Source organism: Urocitellus parryii, chromosome 10 (assembly GCF_045843805.1).
Source record: "Urocitellus parryii isolate mUroPar1 chromosome 10, mUroPar1.hap1, whole genome shotgun sequence".
Taxonomy (NCBI): domain Eukaryota; kingdom Metazoa; phylum Chordata; class Mammalia; order Rodentia; family Sciuridae; genus Urocitellus; species Urocitellus parryii.
The window spans coordinates 45,957,970-45,979,849 of NC_135540.1; the positions used below are offsets into that span (position 1 = coordinate 45,957,970).

The 21,880-nt window shown below is 32.9% G+C and overlaps 1 protein-coding gene across 1 annotated transcript in view; it reads right to left on the bottom strand.

Moving 5' to 3' along the window:
* Positions 1 to 269: 269 nt before the first annotated feature.
* Positions 270 to 21,880, bottom strand: part of Eif4e (eukaryotic translation initiation factor 4E) — a 38,088-nt gene continuing 16,477 nt past the window's right edge. Inside the window, exons 2-7 of the mRNA XM_026402006.2 lie at positions 14,847 to 14,953; positions 8,224 to 8,319; positions 5,763 to 5,826; positions 4,938 to 5,051; positions 3,631 to 3,770; positions 270 to 1,355 (exon numbers count right to left, since the gene is read on the bottom strand). Of these exons, the coding sequence (XP_026257791.1) occupies positions 1,241 to 1,355; positions 3,631 to 3,770; positions 4,938 to 5,051; positions 5,763 to 5,826; positions 8,224 to 8,319; positions 14,847 to 14,953 (636 nt within the window). The 3' untranslated portion in view covers positions 270 to 1,240. The remainder of the gene's footprint in view (positions 1,356 to 3,630; positions 3,771 to 4,937; positions 5,052 to 5,762; positions 5,827 to 8,223; positions 8,320 to 14,846; positions 14,954 to 21,880) is intronic.

The following is a 21,880-nucleotide window of genomic DNA, read 5'->3' on the forward strand; positions in this document are numbered from 1 at the left end:
TTTTACATATTGAAATTACATTATTTACTTAAGACTAAAGAACTGGGCCTTACTTTATAAAAAAACAAAGATAGCCACATCAGTTTCATCCATATATATGATACTACCTATTCAATTTATTAAAAATTGTAATAAACATAATCAAACTAGTGCTCCAAACTTATGCTGTTCAAGTGGAAGACACTACAAGAGAAGACACAATAGAGACTGCCTTGCAATAAGAAGTACAAATTCCTTCTATAGAAATGGGAGAAATAAAAGGACAAATCTAGTTGTCTAAAAGACAATTCACTGTACACATTTTATTTACAGTTTTGTACACTGTCTTAATATGAATGGGACCGCTTTTCTACTTGAGCCATTTTTAACCAAAGCAAAATAACCTAAGTAATACAAAGTGTTAAAATACAGCATAAAGATACAAAAACAGACATACTAATTCTAGTTAGGAATGTAATTATGATGTTACATTTTTTTATAATCCACAATTATGTTTAGGAAATCACACAAACATAGATCACTGATTTGAATGAAATGCATAAATTTGTAGCAAAGTTTTGTAGTTACAAAAAACAAAAAAATTACCAAAGAATGCACAAAATTAATGTTTATTCCACCTTTGTGTCATATTCCTGGATCCTTCACCAATGTTACATGAGGAAAAACAAAAGCAAAACAAATGGAAAACTGAAATCAGAATCACTAATGTTATCAAGTAGGGAAACAAATAAATTAAAATCTAGCAGCCATCAGCAAGAATACAGCAAAGATAATGCTGTCAAAAGAAACAAAGAAAATTGCTAGAAAACTGTATGCATCATACTCTTTCAAACCAGCAAAATATGCCCCTGCATACAATGGAACATAAACTCAATTTTTTTCCTATTAAGGTATAGAAACGCAAGTTCTTTTGAATATTGTGGATGGGTAAAACTTGTTTGTAATGGTAATTCTACTAAGCTAATACAGAGTGGGCCAGGAACACATTTATGGATTCTGGGGATGATGTGGACTGTTAATTCTTTGATTGGGATAGTGGACACTATAATAAAAATTAAAAAAAAAAATGAACACAGAAGTACAAGACAAAGGCGAATGAGACTTCTCTTATATCTGAGTAACATTTAGATGGAATCAAATTTAAATGCAGTCCACTCTGCTTTTGAAGAGGCTTTGGTTCAGCTCCCAAATCTCGATTGCTTGACGCAGTCTCCTATGAGAATACTCAGAAGGTGTCTTCTTAAACAACAAACCTATTTTTAGTGGTGGAGCCGCTCTTAGTAGCTGTGTCTGCATGGGACTGATAACCAATCACTATCTTTGGAGGAAGTCCTAACCTTTCCTTGTATACTCTCCTAGAAGACAAAGAAGAAAGTGGCCATTTATTTTTATTCACCAAAAAATTAATTTTAAAAATTCATTATCAGTCTTAATATCTAAAAACACACTGAGTAAAATAGAAAAATTGAACACCCTTTTCCTTTTAGCTTGATTTACACTTTATATTTCCATAGCAATCTTAGTTAATCACTTAACAAATATCTAAGACCCAATCAGATACATATCAAGTACTGTAATAATTGTCACTAAACTAACAGTGAGCAAAGCAGGGTCAGTTCCTGGGCCCATGACATTTATAGTAAGTAGAGACAAGTAGGGAAAACACAATCAAATAATTACAAATACAAATGATGAAACTGTTATCACAGGCATACTTAACTTTCATAAAAATAGGTAACATGCACATGTCTATTTCATTTTTTGACCTGAAGTGTTACATTATACATATGAACACAGTAAATACTGTATACTACTATACTATTACATTTGCCAAACCTAATACTGAAAAGAGTAAAGAACAAAACTAAACATTTTGAGGGAAATTTATAATTTTCTCAGGATAAGTTAAACATACATAATTTCTGCCTTAAATATAACCCTACAACCTTATTTTCAAGTAAGATATTATTAGAGATGGGGTTATAGGCTCAGGGGTAGAAAACTTGACTTGCACGTAAAAGGTCCTGGATTCATCACTGGGGGAAGGTGGGGATATAAAAGAAGGACCTTGACCATTTGGTCCCAGAACATGTGACTACTGTAAAGAATAAAATGTGAATGAGTGCCAAATACCACTGTATCATACTGTATAAATTAGAGGATCTAATCTCATCTGCTATATTAAAGAAAGCTCCTTTTTAGAGTCATGAGAAAAAAAGAAAAAAAGGTGCATCTCTGAGGGCTGAGAACCAAAAATAAGGCTGTGCTATTATGGATCACAAATGAATGTCAGGTTTGGCTAACAAAGACCCAGGGAAAGATCACAGAGAGTGTCATACATCAATATAGAAATCTAAACCTTTATTCTTAGAAAAAATATAGCAAAAATATTTTTAAGAAGCAATAAAAATCAAATAAAAATAAGGGAATGTACACTTTTATGGAGCATCACCCAAAATGATACTCCACCATTCCAACTTTTTCATACTCCACCCCTGCTTCAGAAGCTTTTACTAACTTCCTCCAAATACAGCATCTAAAAATACTTTTTATAATAAGTGAAAATGACTACTAGATTAAAATTATGGCGTAATGCATTCCCTACAAATATAATTCCTCAATAAAAATGTCAAAACCCATAGTACTGACTCATACAAATTAGAAGGGCTAAAATATTTTTTCCTTAAAAAATTATCAAAATGTTTTAGATTTCAAAATTATTTAATGCTGACACAAATATAAAACTTTCATAAGAAACCTATATTTTTTTAACTATTGTTTTCAAAGTAAAATGAAACTCCTAAACTAATGTTTTGATGCTGATGGAAAGATCTTAAATATGATAACAAATTGACGATCAACTCCTTTCTTATAGAAGCCCCACATAGAATGAAACCTGAAAAAGGATTGGAAGGTATGTTCCTAGGAGAATTTATAATGTTTGAAAAATCACCAAATGAGCAATTCAAACATTTTGTGACCTATAACTACCTAGTACTTATTAACATAAAATTAAACCACAAATTTTACTAATTTAATAAATTTACTAATGTAATTGTAATAAAAAAATCCTAACAATAATGTTTGAAAGTAAATGACAGACCATTTTTGCAAAGAACAAAATTTACCCAAAAAAAAGAAAAAAAGAAAAATCTATACATGTGGATTTTAAATATGGACAAAACTTAAAATGTTTATTTTCAAGTAAAATTCTATGTAGTGTACATATATGTGGAAATTTCATTATCATGTGCCAATACTCACTGAATTATGATGGTTTATACATTTGTAGTTTTCAAAGTAGCACTTTTATTCCAAATAGCACTTTCCAAATTTGAGAAAAATACATTTTCATTACTTAGTAAGTGAATAAAGTACTGCAAGCTAAAGTAGAGTGCTCTAAGAATTACATACTAGATAAGAAAAAGCAACTTTACAGGATTAGAAAAAAATAGTATATAAGTAAGACAATGAGCACCAACAGTAGTTCAAAATTATAAAAATTGTCATTAAAACAATACAAGGAAAATAATGGTTTACAAACCCAAGTATTTCTAAACCACAAGTAAAAACTCCAGGTTTCAGTTACCTTAATATTGTCAAAGAAGTAGGCAAAGAGCAAAACCTTACCCTATATGTGTAACAGCCTCTCTGTTTTCACATTCAGTAGTCCATATTGCTATCTTATCACCTTTAGCTCTAACATTAACAACAGCTCCACATACATCATCACTGTAGTCATCAAAAGATTCTCCAATAAGGCACAGCAGCTTCAAAAACAACAACAAATCCCAAATTACATCCAATAGATTATAAACCACTTAATTAGATGGGCAAATGTTTCCTTCTGTATTTGTATACATACAAATAATAAAATCAGCTTTTAAATGTCTAAATTTTACATATACATATGATTATTTGGCTTGACTGTTTAAATATTTCAGTTGTTTTAATTTTTTCATCAAATTGATGAAACTGATGTCAGGGAACAGATAGTGATGTTATGTTATTAATATTCATTTGCCTTGCTGCTGGTTATATTTGTGGGCAAACAAATGATTAATGAGATAATGTGAAATAGCTATTCATGGTTAGATTGCCATGTTGCTTTTTCATAAGAACATGCTGACTTTTTTTTGGGGGGGGGGGATGATAAAACATAAAACTTATCATTTTAACCATTTTTAAACACGTAGTTCAGGGGCATTAAAAACATTTAACATTGGGCAACCATTATTACCATTCATCTCAAGAACTTTCTTCATTTTGCAAAACTGAAATGTCCTGACTTTTTAATGAGGAATTCTAAACTATTATTTACTGATGACCTTTTCCAAAAGCAAAATCAACTCTATTCTTAAAAAACAAAACAAACAAACAAAAAAACCTCATTCAAATATTTAAGTGTTAACTACAGGGGCTGGGGTTGTGGCTCAGCAGTAGAGCACTCGCCTAGCGCTGGGTTCGATCCTCAGCACCACATAAAAAATAAATAAAATAAAGGTTTTTGTGCCCAACTATAACTAAAAAAAAAACATTTTTTTAAAAAGGTTACTGAAACTTTTTTAGGTTGAATGGCATTAATAATCTGTTTACTTCTTTCTAAAAGAAAATGTAGCACACATACAGCAATGCTATAAATGGGTTGCAAATCCATTAAAAATCTTATAAATTCCAAAGTTGATGAAATGACCAGGGTAATCTTATTATGGAAGGTGGGATTTTAATTCCAATCATTTTAATTAGACTTAGTATGTCAGAATATTTCACCATACTAGCACATAAGGTATACAGGATTCATATGATAAAACAATTATTAACTTTAAGATTTTCTAATGTGGGCATCTTTATTTCCTCTTAAACTAAGTAAACCAAAACAAAATGTAATGTAATATGAGTCAGTATTCTAAAACTGCCTTATAATTTTAAAACCTTACTGTCTCTAGCCAAAAACGATCGAGGTCACTTCGTCTCTGCTGTTTGTTCAATGTAATGAGCCATCTTCCGCCCCGTTTGTTTTTCTCGTCTTCCCACATAGGCTCAATACCATCCTACAGGGGAAGAAAACAACATTATTAAACAATATTGTGACCTGGACTTTGAGGGAGATAACCACTATAATCAGCAAGTAAAATACTGTCAACTTCTTAAACTTTATTATGAACTGCTATGGGTCGAGTTTTTATTTAAAAAAAAAAAAAAAGCAAAAAGGACTTCAAAAATATCAGGGGTGTGACTCTGTCACCTATTAGTTATCAAACCTTGTGCTTTCCTTAATTTGGAAATGATTAAACTTTCTGCCTAACAGACACCTTTTATCAGTTAACTACGTATTCTTCAACACCTAGAAAACACATGCAAAACTTATGCAATTTCAGAATTAATTAATGCTGCATCCTCCAACCATCTGACAAAGTCCATTTATAAACATTTCAAGAAACCCTGCAACCCCTGATTAAGAAAGCCTGACAAGCTCAGTCTACTTAAATACAAAAAGGAGGAACTGGCCTGGAGGGAAGAAAATAAAAATCAGAGCTTTCATCAAAATCAATCTCAGTATGCCCTTAGAGTAATGTTCTTAATTTCTAATTTTTATACCATAAATAGAGCAAAATATACTGATGTTAAAAGCCTAGTAACACCAATTTAATTATTAGCCTGTGCATCACAGTAGAAACTATTCTACTGTGGAAAGTTTTCTTAATGAATACATGAATGGTCTAGTCCTATAATAAATACATGAAATCACTGATTAGGCATACCTTAAAAAGTGAGTAGTCACAGCCAGGCATTAAATTACTAGACAACTGGATATGGTTGTATAGACTAGGCAAAAGAAAAGAACAATTAAAAATATAATATGTAATGAAAGGTTATGTGCTTGCATTATACACACTTAGAAACACGAAAACTTAACACAAAAAAGTTCACATGTATTTGTTTTTCTATGAAGTCGATTTCTGAAATGGACAGACAAAACAGATCTTAATGATACGTTCAAGAAACAATTTATAATACAAACTATTTTTAATAATTTTGACAAAAACATTTTGGTACACTGGTTAACTCATACAAATAATTACAAACAAATGTATATATAAAAAACTGAAAATAAAGGCATAAGGTTGCTTAAGTAAATGATAGAACATGAGGGTAATGAACAGTTTTGTTTGTTCTCAAACACTAAAAAAACAAATCATCACTAGACATCCCAACAATTCAAGAGTCTGAGACAGGAGGATCTCAGGCTCAAGGCCAGCCTGAAGAACTCAGTGAGACCCCTTCCTCAAAAAATAAAACAGGCTAGGTGTATAATTTGGTGATAGAGTATCCCTGGATACTGGGGGGAAGGAAAGAGATCAAGAGAAAACATGAACCTGATCCTCAGGATTACATGACTTAAATAATCAACATCATTATCCTTAAAGTTTATCCAAAAGTAGAATGATTCCCCAAAACTATAAATTTTACTGGCTAGTTAGGAGAATGATTACTTGGAAAACTTTTTTAAAAATATAATAGTTCTAAGCTCTACCATCTGGAATCATTTACATATAGCATGGAACTGATATTTCTAAACCATTTCCAAATACAAAACTAGCAGAATAATATTTGCAATTGCTTAAACATTCACTTTCCTGATAGTAGATGGCTATATCATGTGATTCCTGTATTCTCTTACCGCAAAATTGTTTTTAAAAATTGGCAAAAGGGGGCCAGGATTGTGGCTCAGTGGTAGAGCGCTTGCCTAGCATGCATGAAGCACTGGGTTCGATCCCTGATACCACATAAAAAATAAAAAAACAATAATAAATAAAATAAAGGACTGTGTCCATCTACAACTAAAAAAAATATTTTTTTTAATTGGCAAGAGAATGCTTTGCCTATGTCAAACATTAGATGGCAGAAATTAATTAACCTCAGTCATATGCTACAGACTGTTATGCTTAGGTTCACTTAGAACTAACTATTTAAACCTAGTATGGAAATATCTCAAAGAAGAGTTTTAAGAAAGAACTTGGCATCTTCTGATCAGATTACATAGGGTAAGACACCTATTATAATCCCAGTTTGGGTAAAAGAGCATGTTCCATAAGATTTGTGGGATCATTACCTAATGGTAACTTCCCAAACAATGTTATCAATGACAGCTTCAACTAGGCAACAAAAGAAACCTGATAATAATGATGACTCAGCATTAACACTACTAATTTCGTACAATAAGTGCTTAGTATGAGAGCACATTTCTTCAATGGAATTTAAGGTGAAAAGCCTAGCTAATGCTATATTTGCCACTTCTTTTCTTATTCAGGTGCTCTAACATCTGTTTAGTTTATGAGAATTTATAATAGCACATTGAACAAAATATTGAGAATATACAGATTGAATCAAAACAAAAATACTCAAAGGTTGTTTTTAAGAAATTTATTAGAAAAAGTAAGAAATTAAGAAGTAATTTAGTCATTAAAGAAAGCTGAAGGATTCCTTCAAATTTCTAAATTATGGTATACAAATCCACTATGAAATGACATTGCCTACACGTACTAAAACGTGTCAGGGCCTTGTGCTTGTATGACATGCACAAGGCCCTGACAATCCCTAGCCCCAAACAAAACAGAACAAAAAAACTGTTTAATATTAGAGAATCAGAATCAAAATTTTAAATTGTACTTTGGAGTTATACACAAGTTTGATTCCAAATCAAAGTTTAACTAGAAACAAAATCTGAAAAACATTTCAATTTTTCTTAGTCTATCATAAATTATAATGAACTATCATCACAGATACTATCCTTTTCTTGACATTCCCTTGAATTCTTATCATTTCAGCCTGAGACTTCATAAGAAATTCCAGACATTATACTGAAAACAATTATAGAAACGGACACCAAACAGTGCTCTAGAGTTATGAGGGAGATTTATATAGGCAACCACTAAAGGATACAAGTTTCAACTATTTGCCAAAAGTTTTAGGGCAATAAAGGATTTTGAAGGAAAGGATATTTCAGATCAAGGAATACAGAATATTCAGGCCTAGGATAACGGATAGAACCTTTCTAAAACTGATCAGGCATAATCACAAATTCAAACATTCATGAGGAGAAGACAAAGTTCTTCAGATGAACGTTTGTTAACTTCACTCATCCCTCATCCTTCCTGTTGTGGATTCAACTTAAAAGAGAAAAAAAAAATTACAAATATCCTAAAATAAATGTTTACTTACGCCCAAAAGTCTTCAACAGTATCAAACTTAGAGATCAGTCGAAGGTTTGCTTGCCAAGTTTTACTTTTATCATTTTTAAAAAACCAGAGTGCCCATCTAAAAATAAAAAGTCAGTGTCAAAAAACAGTCATCGTACACCCAAGTTGACATCAGGATTGTTCACAATAGTCAAAAGGTAAAAGCAACCTAAATGGCATCAACAGGTGAATGGATGAACAAAATGTTGTGCTGACATAAAATTATCATTAATGATATAAGGCAAATACTGTATGATTCGTCTTTAATGAAGTGCCTAGATTAGTCAAAATCAGAGACAGAGAATGGTGATTGCCAGGGGCTACAGAAGTAGTAATAGAAAATTGTTGTTTAATGGGTCAGGGGTCAGCTATTATTTGTAAGATGATGATACTTCTGGAGATTAGTTATACAACAAGAATGTAAATGTATTTACCATTACTAAACTGTACCATATTAAGGGTAAATTTTATGTGTATCTTACCACAAATATTTTTAAAAATTGAATTGCAGTTGATATCCATTGGCAAATAATGAATACTTTTCTCCATTTTATTTAAAAAATAAGCATTTTAGCTGGGGATGTAGCTCAGTGGTAGAGGATTGGCCTGGCATGTATGAAACCCAAGGTTCAATTCTGAACACCAGAGGGGGGAAGGGCTTTTTTTTTTTTTTTTTTTTTTTTTGGTGTACTATTTCAATAGATTCCCTGTAACATCTAGAGACCCTGAGGTTAATCTCTCAGGGGGATTTCATATAAATATGGGAGAGAAAATCACAGTGTGCAAAGAACTATATGGTAAGAGATAAATAAGCAGAAGGAAAAAATAGACTAGACATACACTTAGCCATAAAGGAAGGTTAGAAAAAAGAAGGCTGAATTCTGAGAGGAACAAATAGCTACCAGACAAAGAGGAAGAAATGGGAGTGTTAGGAACAGGAAAAACTATTAAATTTGATTCTACATTTATTGACACATACAACTGGGAACACAAATGGATTAAGTAATACTGCAAAGATATGTTCTGAAACAATGTTAACCAGTTTCTATATAACTGTATATACTTCCATTTAAAAGTTTTATTCCTAAATAATTATAATAGTACACACACACCTAATAATACATATACTAATTTCTCCTATACTGATAATAAACACAGTAACATTACAATAAAATGTATCATCCCAAGATGATTCACCTTTAGAAGAACTGAATTTCAATATTCTCTGAAATGTAATACAGTAAGCCCTTGGTATCCAGGGTTCAGCATCCTCAGAAAATACTCAGCTTAAAAAAAAAAAAAAAAAACAACTTTTGCCCATATTAAATATATAAAAAATCATTCCCTAAGTACAGCACAACAACTATTAACATAATAGGTATTATAAATATAGGAGGTTGTGCAAAGGTCAAATGCAAACACTACACCATTTTATATTAACTTGAACATCCTTTGGGGTCCCACAACCAGAGGGAGGACTGTAACAAAAGTAAGTAAAAGAGAAATTCCATGTTTTCATCAATATAAATGATATCTGAAGGGCTTTCCAAATTATATATTTTATAGTTCCATGATTGATGCCTAGTACCCCAGTTAGACACATAGATGCATATGAACATGTGCTTGAATAGTTTGTATGTATTTGCCAATCACTATAAAGGGGAAAAAAAGGCAGAACAACTATCACAAAATTCGCATGATAAAGTACGATATTCTAAATTTAAAACAATAATATGGTCTCTTTTAAAAAGAAAACTGTGCTTAGCCTTTAAACATAAAGGTTTATAAAATAACTGGGAGCTGGGTCCCGTGGAGCATGCATTATCCCAGTGGCTTAGGAGGCAGGAGATGGAAAGTTCAAAGCCAGTCTCAGCAAAAGCGAAGTGCTAAGCAACTCAGTGAGACCCTGTCTCTAAATAAAACAGAAAACAGGGCTGAGGATATGGCTCAGTGGTCAAGTGCTCCTGATTTCAATCCCCCCCCCGGGTACCCGCACCCCCAAAAAAGGAAAGAAAATAACTGGGTTACTAGACAAAAATGTTTGTACAAGAATGTTTTTAATTTAATTTTAAGATTCTTAAAGTGTGGTTTGCAGACCCCAGGGGACCCTTTTTCTTATATAATTCTAAGACACTATTTATCATTCACTATTGACAATGTGCACTAATGGTACAAAAAGGATAAATCTGCTGATGCCTTAGCAAGAGACAGAGACAAACTATACTAATAGTCCCTGTATCCTTTATCAACTCTGCCAGGTTCATTTAAAAATGTCTTTGACAAAACAATAAAAATTATGTTCTTGTTGAATTTTTATTTGTTTTCATATTATGCATGTAAAGCACTTCTACAAGGCACAACAAAATATGATGCTTAGACAACTATTTGATTTGTGAGGGAAACTAGCCACTAATATCATATTTACTTGAACAAAATAACTGATAAGCCATGGTTATTGCTTAGGAAATGAATAGAGTCTGTGACTTAAAATTTGAGCTTTCAGGACAAAAAATTTAATTTTGGAAAGCTTTCATTTGACACTGTAAGCTGACACTTCCTAAAAATTAAAGACTTTTTTGATGAGCTCAGAGGTATAGTAATGAATTATTATTTCAAATTTCTACACAATGAAATGTGTTGACATTCACAGGGTCTACATTACTCGCTGAATCAATTATTTCCCAAATGATTAATGTATGATCACACATAGGTAAAATACCCACACCAAATGCAAGGAAGACCATGGATTTTTAATATAACATTGTAGGAAAAGTTCTTGAATATGGTTTCAGATTCTACACTGCAAGTAATCTATAATAAATCTAGTATTGGGGGAAATATCCATAATTATCTTAGAAGGCTACTTAAAATTCTTCTCGCTTTTCTAGCAAGGTACTGGTGTGAGACCACATTTTCTTCTTATACTTACATTGAAACAACTAATCTTCACAGATCAAATGCAAAAGCAGCTATGAAAATCCAGCTGACTTCTAATAAGTTATGTTTTTCATTAAATAGATTGCAAAATGCTACTTTTTCTTTGTGTTTTTATTTCAAAATTATTTTCATTAAAAATAGATTACGTGGGGTACTGGAGTTGTGCCCCAGTGGTAGAGCACTCGCCTAGCACATGCGAGACCCTGGGTTCGATCCTCAGCACCACATAAAAATACATAAAATAAAGGTATTGTGTCTAACTACAACTAAAAAATAAATTTAAAAAACAGACTTATAGCGGGGCTGGGGATGTGGCTTAAGCGGTAGCGCGCTCGCCTGGCATGCGTGTGGCCCGGGTTCGATCCTCAGCACCACATACAAACAAAGATGTTGTGTCCACCGAAAACTAAAAAATAAAATATTAAAATTCTCTCTCCCTCTCTCTTTAAAAAAAAAAAAAAAAAAGACTTATAGGGGCTCGGGATGTGACTCAAGTGGTAGCGTGCTCGCCTGGCATGCGTGAGGCACTGGGTTCGATTCTCAGCACCACATAAAAATAAAATAAAGATACTGTGTCCATCTAAAACTAAAAAAAAAAAAAAAAAAAATAGACTTATGTGGACTGGGGTTGTGGTTCAGTTGGTAGAGCATTTGCCTTGCATGTGTGAGGCACTGGGTTCAATCCTCAGCACCACATAAGAATAAAATAAAGATATTGTGTCTCTCTACAGCTAAAAAAAAAATGTTTTAGGTTAATGTAATGAATTAAATGAACACATTTCAGCATTTATTATAAAAATAATTAAATAGTTGGGGCTGGAATTGTGGCTCAGTGATTGAGAGCACTCGCCTAGCACAGGTGGGACCCAGGTTTGATTCTCAGCACCACATAAAAATAAAGGCATCGTGTTGTGTCCGTCTACCAAAAAAAAAAAAAAAAAAAAAAAAAGATATTCTCTCTCTCCAAAAAAATAAAAAATAATAATTAAATAGCAACATAAAAATTTACACAATCAAAGTTCTGTGGCGTCCTCAAGAATGTTTAAGAGTATAAAGAAGTTATGACACCAAATTTTTGAGAAATCATTTATATAAAATAACACCACACAATAGCCTCTCCTGCTTTAGGAAGGTTAATAACCCTAATATACAATGCCTGGAAAATAATTCTCAAATTGTTAAAAGTCTAAAAGCCAAGAAAAGAATTTAGCAAGGGTAGTCTTTCTCCTAAGAAATCTGAAATTTTACCATATAGACACACTCAAAAAAGTAAACAAACCCATAAGGATGTAAAGTGCAGCACTATTTGTAAATAGGAAAAAACTATATGCTCATTAATGCAGATCAGAAATTACATGTGTATGTATATGCATATGGCAGAAATTTAAAACAGGGCATATAGCTATACTGAATATTGTATGCATGTACGAGTATCCAACAACAAATCCCATCAGTATGTGTAACTATAATGCACCAATAAAATAATGTGGGGGGGGGGATAAATAAAACAATAAGGCAAAATCTGCACATACAAACAAAAAAACAGTACAAGTCATTTGTATAAAAATATACATGTGCATATTTAAATTAAATTCTGGAACAGTACAAATCAAATCTAATATTGACAACTTTGAGAAAAAAGTAAAAGAGATTCAGAAAGCCAAAAATTTTTACTTTATATATTTGTTCCCTGTTCATTTAATCATTCATATTATTATGGGTTCTTTAGAAAGACAATATAAAACTTACAAGATATTTATAAGAAGTAAATAAAGAGAAAAACTACCAAAATTTAAACCATAAGGCATCATTCTTCTTAAAAATGATATCTGCTCTTTTACACAAAAAGTAGATTTTAGAGAAACTAAAATCCCCAGAGTCTTCATTTTTAGGATTTCATACATTTGTTTACTAGTAACACTTCAGGAATCTCAGAATTCTTTCAAGCTGGAAGGAATACGTACCTTGATTACTTCTTTTCACAATAACACCACTAAGAACTGTGCTAACAACTTGAATGATTATACAGAGATACCACTGAAAACAGTGAGAAAAAAAAATTCTGGAGCTACTGTCACACTGAATTAAATGAAACTGCAGTTCAACTTATTACTTGGGCAGAATGCCTCCCTAAGAAAGGATTTTACCCTTCCAGAATTATTTGACTTTTGAAGTTTCACTACCTGATAATCCCCATTTTCTAGTAAAACTGATGTGTTCCTCACTGAAGGAGACACTGAACCACAGGTGTCCTGTGAGAACACTTCATAAAGTATGTTTGGATTATTGCTTTAAAAAGTCTTCCATAATAATGAAAGACTAAAAAACATACAAAGACTATAAAGAGGTGCTGGGGCTGGGGCTCAGTGGTAGAGCACTTGCCTAGCACATATGTAGCACTGGGTTAAATTCTCAGCACCACATTAAAAAAATAATTAAATAAAGTCATTGTGTATCCATTTACAACTAAAAGAAAATATTTTAAAAAGACTGCAGGGGCTGGGATTGTGGATCGGCGGAAGAGCGCTCTCCTAGCACGCGCGGGACCCGGGTTCGATCCTCAGCACCACATAAAAATAAAGGCATTGTGTTATTTTCCATCTACATCTAAAAAAATAAATATTTAAAAAATAAAATAAAAAAGACTGAAAGGGAAAATATTCTTTTAGCTAAAGGAAACTTAATTATAATAGGCCTCTTTCAAGTAATCATAATAAGATCTGCCCCCCCCAATAAGAAAAAATAAAAACAACAGGAATTGAAATAAAACTTTAAAATCCTCAATTAATCCCACCTAACTTTTCCTCTAGGTTCTTAAACTATTTCTGAGTTGCCACCATCAGCGAAATCAAGTTAATTTTCATTACACAATCCAGAAAAACAATCAGAAAAACAGAAACAGTATTAGTGAGAAGGAGTGGGTAGTTGTGGAAAACTACACATAATGAACTTTGACTTCCTACTATACCGTTAACTATGAAAACATCCTCATCTCCCCCCTTCTCCTTTCCTAACTTGTCTCTTAAATACAACCAACCTCTAGTCTGTCTACACCTTGTACCTCTCCTTTTTCATTCCAACTTTGAGTTACCTGTGCTTGCTTTACATATTTGTATATGCCTTATTCACTCTTCAAACTGCCCCAATTTGTATCATCTACACTGTAAAAAAAAAAAAAAAAAACTTTCCCACTTTAAAAAAAATGACTTATTTATTCATTTTTTTAATAATAGCTATGTGAGCCTTTCTTTATTTGACCTTTTAGGTACATATGCTATCCTAAAAACAAACTATTTTGTTTCCATGATCCTCCACTCCCAGTCTGTATGTCTACATCCTTCACAGGCATTGTCCCTCAACACAAACCCTCTATTTGTTGATATCTCAGACATTTGTCTTGAGTCAAGTTGACTTCTCCTTAAGAGAATTAATTACTATTATAGCTTCAATTACAACCAATACAGATGAATTTCAAACCAAACTCTAATCTAGTTCTGAGCTCAAGATTCACACACAAAACTGCCTGATGTTCATGAGTCATCCAAACGAAAATGGAAGCCTCAACCTGAGCATACAAAAATTAGTCTCATCTAATTTTCCCCTTCAAACCTAACCTCTTCACCATTTTCCTTACTAAGTCAGAAAACCTAGGTGTGTGAGAAAGCTTACCTGTTCTGTAGAGGATGTTTTATATAGTGTTCTGGGTTAGCAACCTCCTGATTAGATTCTGTTTTCTCCTCTTCTGTAGGCGGGGGATTAGGAGTAGGGGTGGTTTCCTAATGGAAACAATATAAAACATTATTCTAATTAAACTTGAGCCAATGATGTCAATAGTCTTTTTTAAGGAGAAGGAATCAGAGAAAATAATTTCATAGAACAGATCAAAAACCAACCTCTAATAACCAGACTCTTCTTCCTTCCAGTGTCTCTTCATTAAGAGAAAGTTTCTCAAATTTTAAACTATAATTTTTATGAAATACGCAGTATCCACCTACTTGCCCATTTTTTAAATATCAAGATTAAGCAACAAAATTAGGAGAATCAACTATTTTCTTAACAGGTCATATTATTGTATATGTTATTATTATTGGGGGTAGACGGAGGACTAAAACTAAGTTTTGGAGAGTATAACAACTATAAAACAATGGCAAAAAAAAAGGCTTTGTAAAGTGATCCAGCCAATGATACAGAGGTCCTTGCCTTTACGTCATACTGTTTACCTACTCTATAACTTCAAAGTTTAGCAACTTGACATTTTCAATAATCAATATGCAAAAAAAGAAAGTGGCTTCTTTTAGGTTAGGCAAAATGAATACTGTCACCTAAAAATATCAGAAAGAAAAGGAACCTGAGGACAACTTAAGATAAGTATTCACCACATTCCTCCTATTATTATTGATGCTAGTGTAAACTGATCAAGAAAACATAAAGGAAAGACACCAGAAACTGAAACAAAGACACCAGAAGCTGAAACAAAAGTTGCAGAGTACAGAGATAGGGCTACAACAGTGTTTGGGTATCAGATTTTGGGGTGTTTTGGTGATTCTGGACATCAAACCCAGGGCCTTGTGTATGCTAGGCAAGCTGCTCTGAGTTTTTACTGCTAGGGTAGGTGTCAGATTTAAACTGAACTAACAAAACAAAGTCAGAGCAGATATGCTCTAAAAGATCTCAAACCAGATAGGTGCTTAATACTTGTTTTAAAGAATGCATTTTTTTTCTTATCAACTTAGGATATGTACAGCGACTTCATTCTACTACCCTATAAAGTTACTCAGATCATGGGCTATGTCTTGATTTTGCTCATAATTATATTGTTAATGACCACAGCGCTCAAACTCAACAGGAACTATGAGCTCTTAAAATTGAATAAATTCAAGCCAGGCGCAGTGACTCACACCTGTAATCCCAGTGGCTCAGAAGGCTAAGGCAGGAGAATCACAATTTCAAAGCCAGCCTCAGCAAAAGCAACTAAGTGAGACCCTGTCTCTAAAAACAAACAACAACAACAAAAAAACAAATAGGGGGCTGGGGATGTGGCTCAAGCAGTAGCGCGCTCGCCTGGCATGCGTGCAGCCTGGGTTCAATCCTCAGCTCCACATACAAAGATGTTGTGTCCGCCGAGAACTAAAAAATAAATATTAAAAAAAAAAATAGGGCTGGAGATGTGGCTCAGTGGTCCAGCGCCCATGTTCAATCCCTGGTTACCCACCCCCACCAAAAAAAGAGAAAAAAAGGAATTAAAATGTTTACATAAAAAGATTCAAAATTTACATGCCATTAGGAGTGCAGTTTAAGCTTTATTAATAAGTATCTAGCAATCAGCCAGACATTACTAGACACACAAAGAATTTTTAAGACAACTAAAGATCCCTAAAAGACATCCAAAGATGATTCAAAAACGTCCACAGAGACTTAGTAACGACGATTAATATGGTAAAACAGAAGATGGGGGATGGGGATGAAATTAAGAGTTATTTGAAAAGGGAATTGAATCTATTTTTTAAAAGAATCAAGAGTTGTAGCTCGAGTTGTGGCTCAGTGGCAGAGCACTTGCTTAGCATGTGTGAGGCACTGGGTTTGAACCTCAGCATCACATAAAAGTAAACAAAATAAAGGTATGCTGCCCATCTACAATTACAATTTTTTTTTAAATGAAGACATCAAAACATAGTTTTGAACAGACAAGACTCTACCACATCCTCTCACCCACCCACTCACTGGGCCACTCCCAATGGATTCCAAGTGAAATGAATATCAAAGGCAGTCTTCAGCCTATAAGCAATAGGATCCCAGATGGAATTTTGGAGATGTGAAAAAGAATAACATATCAAAAAAGGTTAAGTATTTGGGTAAATGCAGGAAGGATCACCGCGTAAAAGAGCATTAATACTGTCACATGGGTTTAAAACAATTATGAAAACAATGATGATCCCACCAAAGGGTTTGTAAGATTGGGTATGCCAGCAAAATATATCCTTCTTCCAAAAGTACAGTACAGATTGAATAAGTAGCCTTTATCCAAAATGCCTGGGACCAGGAGTGTTTCAGATTTAAATTTTTTTCAGAATGAAATGTCTTAGGGATGGGACCTCAATCTTAACTGGGAAATTTGTTTCAAATGTACCATATAAACACAATTTGAAGGTAATTTTATATAACATTTTAAATAATTTGTACAATAAATTTTTATATTGAAATTGAAGGAGTTGGAACAGAATTTCTTCCCTTGGTGACATTGAAGAAATCAAGAGTTGTGCACCTGTGTTTTAATGGCAACCTGTCACATAAAGGCAGGTTTTTCCTCTTGGGCTCAAAAATTTTCAGATTTTGGAGGCTCAACCCGTAGTTGTATCCTCATTATAAGCAACATTTTCACAACTTTTATTTAAACCTTTTACCTCAGCAGCATTAAAAAATGAAGCAAATGAGGAATTACAAGTTTCACAGGGTCCAAAATATCATCTTCTAACTCATTTAATGCTTTCCTTCCATTATTCTTCTTTTCACTATTAGAATAATGGAAGACTAAGATGATAATCAAATCTATGAATATATAGAAAGAAAAACTAAGTAATCAGGAGAAAATATGCTCATTTCCTAGAATTTAGAAAGTGCTCTTTTAATTTTAAACCCTGCTTTAAAAAAGTGACATAATTTTTTTAATCCTTTTAATGCAGCTTTGAAGAACATAAAAAATTTGTACCTTTCCTAAGTTAACTATAGTAAAATTAGCTACCCACTTTTAAGTACGTGTGGAAATATGAAACAATAAATATACTAATTTAAAATCTTCTGATCATCACTTTTAATAGCAATTATCTTAATATGTAATATTAAAATAATTGTCTTGGGGCTGGGGTTGTGGCTCAGTGGTAGAGCGCTCACCTAGCATTTGTGAAGCACTGGGTTCAATCCTTAGCATCACATTAAAAGATATAAATAAAAAATAAAGATATTGTCTCCATCTACAACTAAAAATATATTTAAAAAAATAATTCTTGGGGCTGGGGATGTGGCTCAGGCGGTAGAGAGCTCGTCTGGCATGCGTGCGGCCCCAGGTTCGATCCTCAGCACCACATACCAACAAAGATGTTGTGTCTGCCGATAACTAAATAAATAAATAAATATTAAAAAATAATAATAATTCTTAATTTAATAAGACAATATAGCTTAACATGCAATGTTAAGATAAATGCTTTGAAAAACCATAAAATATTTTTTCTTATTATAAAAACTTTTAATTTTGAATCAAATAACCAAGCTGTTTTTCCTTTCTTAAAATATTTAACTTCGAGGGGCTGGGATTGTGGCTCAGCGGTAGAGTGCTTGCCTAGCATGGGCGGGACCCGAGTTAGATCCTCAGCACCACATAAAAATAAAGGCATTATGTTGTGTCCATCTACACCTAAAAAATAAATTTAAATAAATAAATAAAATGTTTTTTAAAAAATATTTACCTTAGATAAAAATAAAACAAAATATCCATATTAGATATTTAAAACTTTCAGTCTGATTCTATGGGGATGGTTCAAATTCTATGAGGAAGTCTTATACTGTTTCAATTTTTGTCATTAGAAATTAATAAATGATATCCAAAACAATGTCACGCTGTATTAAATTCTTTATTCAAAAAATGATTAACAATTATGGAAATATGCCTAATCAGAACAAAGATATGTATTTTGTTTTTAAAAGAATCAGAACAAAAAATGCTTTTAGGTCATTCCTCAGTTAAACATAAATATTAATCAAATGTAACAAATCCTCCAATTCGTTCATTATTTATTTTAATTTGTTAATCACATTTAATATAAACTGTATATAAAAATAAAATTTAGATATTTTGAAGTTAGACTTCCTATTAAGATTCTCTGACTAATTCAAATGAGGCATGGGATTTTGGATAAATGGTAAACTAAGTAGCCAGGCTATGGGACAAGTGTACCACACCAAGGAAATTCTCTCTGAAACTTTGTAAGGTTTCATGGGATGAATTTTTAAAACTGTTCCAATCACTTAAAAAAAAAAAAAAATCTGCTCCCTGCCATCCCCAGAATTGGGGAATGAACACAGAGGATCCACCACTGAGTTATGTCTCCACCCTATTTCATTTGAGATCATCTTGCTAAATTTCCCTTCAATTTAGCAATCCTCCTACCTGGGATTACAGGCATGTACCAGTTCAATCATATATTTTTTAAATATTGAAGACAGGAAGTACAGATGATCATGTGAGTATGTATGGAAACTAAGAAACACTTCAAAGAACAATTCTCTAAGAGATACAAACTTGTTTTCAAGGTTGCTTCCTATATAGCACAAATAGTAAAATAGTTTTAAATTTACATTCAATTTAAAAACAAAACTCTCTAATGAAAATTCTCACCACATCCCTCTCCCTATTATTTAAGGCTGGTGGTATACCAATTAGAAAATTTCATGAGAAATTTTTTCTTAACATCCATATTTTCAAATCACCTGGACAAAAAGTAAAGGTTAATTTAATAATTGACTACTTTCAAAGTAATCAAACACATTTTTAACTTGAAAGACAACCTCCCCTTGAAAAGCCATTGTATAATGGGTAGAATAGGGAGCAAGTAGCGCCATGTTTATCTAGAAGATGGTAACCAGTATACCTGAAAGATAGGGTTCGTGAAACCAAAGATATAGCTAGAATGGTAAGTTGGAGTGAGATTTTGATAGGCGCCTCAAAGGTCAGGCAGTAGAAGTCATTAACTGGAAGGTAAAAGAGATTTAATATAGATGGCAAGTAAGGAAATAGAAAAATACAACCAGTTTATATACAAAGTATTAAAACTGATTTTAGATTTGCTGCATTTGTTGAGATTCAAATAAAAATGTTCAGTATTATAATTTAGCAACTTCAGCTCAGTAGGTGGTCTTAGCAACAGAAGTTGACAGGGGAAGAAAAAAAATCAAGCAAGAGTTGGGACAAGTCACAAAGAATCCAAGGGAGCATTTTAGTACATTCAGCAAAAATTAGTACATATTATCATATTAGCCCTATAGAATGATCCTAATATAAGAAAGCTAAATATTTCCCAGATCTAGTGCTATTACTCTGCTTTCTCTCATAAATCTGACTTAATTTTAAATTCTCAAATGTTCAAATCTATTTCCTCCAAATACAAAACATGCTTTTTCATTGCTTTGAATATTCAAATTTCTCACCAACTCTTAATCTAAATATACATATAACTACCTCTTCTAGAAATAATGATGAGCTCTCCTCCCTCAAGATACCTGTTTACGTCCTCCATTACCTTCATACAACAAATATTTATTCCTAAGAACTTTCAGATTCTCCTCCCCAACATTAGGAGACACAGCCCAATCCTTAATTTGAAGTATATAAAAGCAAATGGTTTGCTGAATAGTCCCTACGCACTAAAATTGACCTGAAGCAGTAATTCAAAGTGTGGTCCATAGTACTGGTGGCTCACCAACTGGTTATAGTTTTCAGGGAAGTTAAGGCATAAAAATGGAAGGTAAATACTTTATAACAATTTGGTAGTAATTATATATGTGTGATGAAACTTTTCAAATTCAGGAGTACATTTTTGTATGCATTTTTTCATCTTTATCATTTTACGAACCTAACAGCTTTATAATTATTTTACAAAAAACAAAAGCAGGTCAGGTATACTGGTGCACACCTGTAATTCCAGCTACTCGGAAGACTGACGCAGGATCACAAGTTTGAAGCCAGCTTGGACACTTAATGAGACCTTGTCTCAAAAAATAAAAAGGACTGGGGATGTGGCTCAATACTTTCCTAGCATGTGCAAGGCCCTAGGTTCAATCCTTTGTACCACAAAAACAAGAAAACACTACAAAAACAAAACAGTTTTTCACCAGAGTAAGAGATACATTGGGGTCAGACCCTACCTAAGGTAGAATCCCATCTCTGCCATTTGCAGCTATAAATTATTGAGCATTTAACAAATTTTCCTATGCCTCAATTTCCTCATCTTAAAATGGGCATTGTATGTAACCCCTGTAGGATTACTGTGGAGATTACAAGTGAAAACTATTTAAATGGTCTGTGACACAGACCTCAGCACCACATAAATGTAAAATATATTGTGTCCACCTAAAATTTAAGAATATTTTTAAAAAATAAATAAATAAATCATAAATTAGGTTCATTTATTTTCCCAATACCATTCCCTATGGTTCCAAACAATACTGCAACCAACAGTCTTTGCAAATGAGACTCTTAACTTCACTACTTGTTTTCCTACAGCAAATGCAATCCCAGATTTACCAATCACTTATCTATTTGGAAGCAATACTGGAAAGTGGTCAAAAGCCGGGGTGTGTGTGTGTGTGTGTGTGTGTGTGTGTGTGTGTGTGTGTGTAGTACTAAGGATTAAAACCTGGGCCTTGTACATGCTAGGCAACTGTTCTACCACTAAGCTACATTCCAGACCTTTTTAAATTTTGAGAAAGGGCTTGAATTGTCCTTGAACTTGCAACCCTCCCAAGTAGCAGGGATTATAGGTATGTGCCACCACACCTGGCTTGATCAATTCTTTGAATTTAAAGTATAATAGAGGGAATTTTTGAAAAATAGGGATTTAAGTGAATTTGGATGGGACCTAAAAATCTGTGTAAGCATCACTTTCTTCATTTGTAAATAGCTGTAAGAGTTTTTAGTGATAACATGAGACACT